General features: G+C 33.0%; 1 protein-coding gene across 1 annotated transcript; it reads left to right on the top strand.

Annotated features, from left to right (window-relative positions):
- Positions 1-109: 109 nt before the first annotated feature.
- Positions 110-6812, top strand: LOC110466190 (poly [ADP-ribose] polymerase 15-like). The gene is made up of 4 exons (XM_021522553.1): positions 110-738; positions 865-1016; positions 1189-1360; positions 1524-6812. The coding sequence occupies exons 1-4, from the start codon at positions 441-443 to the stop codon at positions 1802-1804; spliced, it is 903 nt and encodes a 300-aa protein (XP_021378228.1). The 5' UTR covers positions 110-440; the 3' UTR covers positions 1805-6812.
- Positions 6813-7130: the final 318 nt, after the last annotated feature.

Below are 7130 nucleotides of genomic sequence, written 5' to 3' on the forward strand. Positions count from 1 at the left end.
AAACGCAAAATCTGTCAACTGAAACGCTGACACCCCTGTACCACAGATGAGTTGTAAATTGAATAAGTTTGCCATGTTATGTAGTTGACTTGACCTTTAAAGAGGTAACGTCTTTCCTTGTATAACTAAAAGTTGATATAATTCAAATTCAAAAGGTTTCTTTTAACTACACATAGAGCTTCAACTGGATGGTAGGACTATATAAACTAAGAGGGTTGAACATTTTTTAATCTAAGGAATTTTGCTGACAATATTATGCATAAGGTATATATGAATAGAATAACATTCATATTGGTTTTTTTTTTAAATTACAGCGAGCAAAGCTTGACGAATTTAAAGAATCACTTGGTGTAGAGGTGATATTTGAAAAACGACCTCCTCGTATTAGACTATCAGGTTTGCCTGTGAATGTTAAAAAAGCTTCAAATGAGATCGACCACATGATTATGGATATTCAAAGATTGCATCTGACGAAAGAGAAAGAAAAGATCACCGCACAATGCGTTGAATGGTCAGTAATTGCGGAATGCAATGACGGTAAAAACTTCCTACCTTATCCAGAGGAACTTAACCATCAGATCGAAAACGACTACCAACAGCAACGCCCAAAAAGTACATTTTGTGACGAGAAAGGTACCTGTTACGAAATTGACTTTTCAGCTATGGAAGAATATCCCGTCAATGACCAGAACGACCGAGCGACAGTTTTACGTAAAGACAAGCTACAGCCGACCAAAGGTAAGTAAACGTTTTGTAAGTTTGATGGTCGACAGATAATTTACTAACGGAGTTATATCACCGTAACAACTTCAGTTCTATCATTAAAAGAGTCTTTTTATTAATCACTTTAAATTTTAATCTTAGATGCCCGTCTTCAGCCTCCGACGACATGGACCCCGATGACCGATCAGGACACAATTACCGTTGTACCGATTCAAGCAACTGATGCCGAGTATACAGACGTGTTAAAAGATTTCTACGTTACAATTGGAAATATGAATCCCACAATAGTTAAGGTGGGTTTTACAGTTTCAAAAGAGTAGAACACGGTTCGTTTGAAGAAAATATTACCTCAAATAATTTGGAAATGAAAATAGTTGAGAATGTTTTGAAGAAACCATTTGATTACGTTCACATTGGCATACATACCAAAATTGTTAACCAGGTTTCTTACTTTTATTTCAATAGATTGAAAGAATACAAAACAAGACACTGTACCATCAGTATATGACTAAAAAGGCAGAGATGGACCGAAGCTGCAGCGGACAGAGTGAAAAAATGCTGTGGCATGGAACTGCAGAGGGTGCTGTAGACAGTATCAACATGTATGGCTTCAACCGCAGCTTCTGTGGGAAAAACGGTTAGTGTAATAATGCATTCCATTTTAACCTCGACTTCTAGAGTTTATGTATGACACCTTCATAATAACATTAGTATGATTACAAGTCCCCTCAGCATATAAACAAAGAAAACGTAATGACTTTTCAGAAAAAATACACATTGTTTTCAACTTATCATTACAGCAACTGTACATGGCGACGGTGTATACTTTGCGTGCAACTCCGAGTATTCAGCCAGAGACACATACTCACCTATTAACCCAGCTGGACAGAAAAAGATGTACAGATGCCGTGTCCTCGCAGGGGACTTTACACAGGGACGAGGAGGAATGCGTGTCCCTCCAGCAAAGAAAGGTCACATTCTATACGACTCTGTAGTCGATGACACGAACAATCCAAATATGTTCATCATTTTCAACGACACCCAGGCTTACCCTGAGTACTTGATAACATTCACAAAATAGACAAGGCTGACATCAACCAATTCCATTGATGTATATAGAAAATACTATACGTGACAAACAAGACTATGAGGAATTGTAGCTATGTTTGAACTAAGTTTCCAAGGTATTGAAGCTTTTTTTCCGTTTCGTCATAACAATCAGGAATCATCCGCTTTGTAAATGCTAGTTTATACATTCTCTTTTAAGATAGGGAGGTGATTTTGACCAAATTCCTCGTAGATTCATTTACTATACTTCAGCTATATGCATGTGAGGACATTTTATCCTGATAATTATGTGGAGATGATGATTGTTATAAACTGTCATATGAGGCTTATTGATTTTTCGAGCTTACTGTAACAATATGTTTAAAGATTGTAAATATTGAATATGAAATAACTGAATTAGGAATTCGATTTCGATAATGTTTGAGTACATGCCGAAATGTTATTGGTTCTGTGTAAAAATATCAAGCACGTATATAGTGGTGTATTCTTCAATGTCTTGTCCAAAAGGGATTTCGGAGAGTTCTTTGCAGTGTAAGGGGTAAACCAACCATATAAATAACTAAAAGCGTGATGAAATATCCACTTAGTAAAGGGTAATTTTGACAAAAAGCAAAAACGTAAGATTGTACTTTTTTGAATAGCTCACTAGTTTATATTCAGATTTGTTTTACATTTTGAATCATAGTTATACATATTGTTCTTATTCTTCATTATCACTTGATGAAAAACTAACAGCACTATATTTCTTTCAACATCTTGATTAAAATTATTCCAAACACTACCACACCTTACACAAACCATCACTTTAGAGCGTTAATGGATGGGATGATATTGTTTGGTCTGTTTCGATTTAAGATGAGATCATAATTAAGGATACATTTGTCATAACATCAGTGACATTATAAGTTATAATTTTATTACTTGCTTATGCATCATGTTTATAACACTTGCATATATTAACCAATAAGCCCATATGTAACAGATTAAAACTTACATGTAGTTATACGATAAGTCATAAATACGATGAACAATATAGTAGATTTTAAAATCACGTGTAACATTGATTGTACTTTACATTTTATTAGAAGTGCATGTAGTTAGTGGAGCTTACGTATTTGAAGTGATTTGTTTCAATTACATGTCTCTTTGTTAATTAATGTTTGGCACTTCAATAATGGTACGGAAATTGACACAATCTAAGAAAATATACTGTATTTATATGTAGATGAGTGGTCATGGTGAAATATATTACAGGTGTACAGAAGGTGAGACAGTAATTTGAAGTACAAGCTATTCCAACCTAAGTTAACACCTTTTAACACCAAATTGGCCGACAAATAGATTTACATACATTTCACGCACGGATATTAATCTTGCATTTTCACACCAGATCTATACTGTGTGTATGTAAGCTGTTAAGGATACCCATGACACTGCTAAATGTAAATATGCGTTAGTGACTTTTAACTGCATCACTATAGCTTCGATAAAAAAATCATTTCTGGAAAGTAAACAATAATTTGCGGAAGTTTTACAAAACAAAAACTAGCGATTTGTGACAGTAACCCTTCACAATTATTACCATCATTGCCGATTAAGTTGGTTACTGATAGCAGTTACATATAAGACCTGTCAGAAAACTGTAACACTATTTGTTGAAATATATTTGAAGTGGCCATCAAACTATCCCTGTATTGTTGTAATAAACATAGCGTAAATATATAACCATGGTACTGTACCACTATTCATTTTTGTAACATATATATCGCCTGTTACACTGTATAACCAAAACGTTATTTTGAATTGTTATAAAGTCGCATAATGAACACTATGATTAGAACGCTATTTGCTTATTTTAGTTAAAATGTATTGCCTGTTATAACAAACAAACAACTATTTATTTATTGTTGTAACAGATTATAAACCGTTATAACCAAAACTGTATTTGTTAATTAATTAAACAACTATGTTTGAGTGGGTGGATATCACACATTACAGTGGTTTTGGCAAGGACATTCGCATTAATATGTCGTTACCAGGGAAGAATGATTCTCAATATGTCCCGTGATTATATGTTATTTTTACCAGATATCATCACTATGATATCTTTTTGTGAGGTTTATTCCTGTCATATTTTTTCGTCATCATAATATATAGAAGACCATTTTCAAACGAATATGATGACCTACCCGTAATAATGAAATGTTTTCCCATACCCAAGCGATCATTCTGTCTTGCACTTTACTGAAGTCATGCATTGACATAGTTAAAAAAAACTAAGGTATAGTTATCGAAAATAATATTCAGGATCAGGTCTTCGAAAACTTGTGGATATTAATAATACTATCTCTCAGCTGAAAGTTACAGTGTACACTGAATATAGTTGATCCAGGTACGGAATTATATTTCCGTTATTCAGGAATGTATTGATTGAATGTGTAACTTCTCTTTCGGAGAATTGATGTCTTTATTTGTCAATTGATGATTTTATCTATACAACATATATTGGTTGCTGTCATTACTTACACTGTTTTGTAAATAATATATAAATACGTAAAGGGGCGTGTCAGAATGGGTACACGTAATGAACAGGATATCGTATAAGTCGTCCCACTCTGACGTCACACGTCGTTCCGTGTCTCGGTCACTACACATATCATTGCATCAAATTACCGTAAAATATGAAATTATATCATCGTGGCCATAATTCTTTAAGTCTTTTACAACGATTTTGATTTTGTTTTTTTACAATTACAACTAGATTGTATTTGCCGTGCAAACTTCAGCTTATACAACATGTCAATAGTTGGATGTATCATCGAACTTGGCCCATATAAAGCATCCTATATTTTAATAATAATTTCAGTTCATAAAATTATGTTTTTAAATTACCACTTTGGAGTTTTTGCCGAAAATAAGATTCAAAATCAATGTTCATATAAAGACAATCTCATAATATGTATATGAAATGTGAAATCGACATAGAATAGAATAAGCATCTTTGATAAGATTGGCAATTGTTATCATCATCCGACTCTTGAGATTCTCCAATCTGAGTCTTTTTTCTGACAATTTTCTTGAAATTACAATCAGATTATATTTGCCGTACACACTGAAGCTTATTAGACATGTCAAAGGTTGGATATATATAATCGATCTTAAAACATATGAAGCGTTTTGTTTCATAATAAAAGATTTTGATTTCAGATAATAAACAACTGATTAAAAATGATATTTTCGTCGGAAATATAGTAATTGATGAATAAAACTGTATCTTAAATGACATGTTTGATAATTAAGAGTTGTTTTAAGTGTTTATTATTATTATCATAACCAGAAAGCATTGTATGTTTTACATCCCTGCCGATATGCTGTGTAAATCCATCGACGGGGATTTCCTGCTGAGAGATCTCCCATACGGGTGGTATCGCTAGATAATGACGCAGATGTCTGTATAATCAATGTTTAAAGTTTAAACACATATATATATATGTATGGAAACTGCTGATATCAGTCTAGGATTCTAATGTAGAGGTAAATACATTAAACCGTTTGTTATCAAATAACTCAAATATGAAATATTTATCGATGTTTAATACCTTCTATTAGGGTCGCTAAGTATTTTTGTTTTTCCCTCGCCAGTAGAATTCCTAGCGTATGACGCAGACTTGTTTGATCGTTTTATATATAAGCGATAGGTCCCTGTTGATTTTCGTTATATTTCAAATTTATTTACGTTAGCTTCCAGAGCTTTACCTGTTAGGTTCTTTTGAGTATCCTCGTACCGCTGCTAAAAACAGTAACTTTGATTAGAAACTTTTATCTTATATAACAATGGCGTAAATAGATAAATAAAGGAACAAATATCGTTGGAAACTTTTATGGAAAATGATAAATACAAAATGAAAAAAAATCAACAATAAAATTCGGATATTGAAAACACTGGCATGGACTTCCAATCAAAATATGGTCTCTGTAACAAACTGAGCTGTTACTTATTAGGGGTAGCTACCTCGCTTATAATTCAATTACAGCTTTATCTAAAACGAAATTAAAGGGAGACAACTCTATGCATGGAAAAATAATCTTCTTGTTTTGCCTGCGGTGGGACAGGGATCCTTAATCGTATGAGCCTTATAAATAGTTTGACAGTGATAGTTGACTTACTGTAGCTAATTATTAATCAAAGCTAAAGATGATCGTATTTCGTTATTTTCTGGCATGTTTTGTTTCATGAAGTTGTGGTATGAAAGGAATTTTTATACTGTCTTTGGTACTCGAAAAATTCTAATAACGTTATATATTTTTGTTAACTTGGACATTTTTTCGAAAATCAGCGGGAACCATTATTTCTGTAAGATGCTTATAATTTATATAGTATCGGCTTTAAGGCGTGTGCATTTTCTTCGCAAAACCATTCCTTTCAATCTAGTTGGACTTTGCAATTTTCACATATGGTGACTTACATAACCTCACAATTACTACGAATGGGGTTTCTGAATAAAATTCACATTTTATTCCTTGTTAGCAGCATACATTCCAATTATTCAATATCACTAAGTTTTACATAAGTTCCCATTCTGGTTGGCGAAACAGAAGAAAATTTGAAAAGACAGTATACAGTTTCCCTACTTGTGTCTAACAACCAATTTCTTTAATTGTCAATTCCGAGAAAAAGTATTTGAATATTGTAAACCCTGACTCTTCGTTTCTCTTTATCAGCACATCGCAAGTGCTGTGCACAAAAAAACGTAACTTTCAGTTTAAAATTACATTAAATTTATATATTGCTTTACGGAAAGCTTTATCAAACATGTTGTTGGAATTACTCACTTTTCGTATATTGTTTTAATATCTATTCATAAAACACCCCTCTAGCTAATAATCACAACACGTGCATTGTCAACTTGCTCTTTGAGTTCAATGAAACAACATGAAAGGAATGTTGAATTCAGTTTGTGTACACAATTTTTGCTTATTATTTGTTTGATAATTTCTAAAATAATAAAACTATCATTTCTAATTTATTTTATGCGTCTGTTATTGTCTTGACCAACACAAACCGTAATCTGTACACATTAACATGACAAGAGCATATACGTGTACGCATTACAGGATCAAAATCATCATGTCATTCAACAAAGGAGGAACATGTCACATAGGTAAGCACAATAACTTCGTGTCACGCAAGCACAACTCAAAAGAACGTGTCATACATTGCATGTTAAAACATCTTACATCATTATATAGGTATATCAACCAATTAACATATCGTGCGGGTATATAACACATGTCCAAGTCTTACCAAACATCACAGAAACCTGTCACATTGATAATCG

Source organism: Mizuhopecten yessoensis, unplaced genomic scaffold (assembly GCF_002113885.1).
Source record: "Mizuhopecten yessoensis strain PY_sf001 unplaced genomic scaffold, ASM211388v2 scaffold11123, whole genome shotgun sequence".
NCBI lineage: Eukaryota > Metazoa > Mollusca > Bivalvia > Pectinida > Pectinidae > Mizuhopecten > Mizuhopecten yessoensis.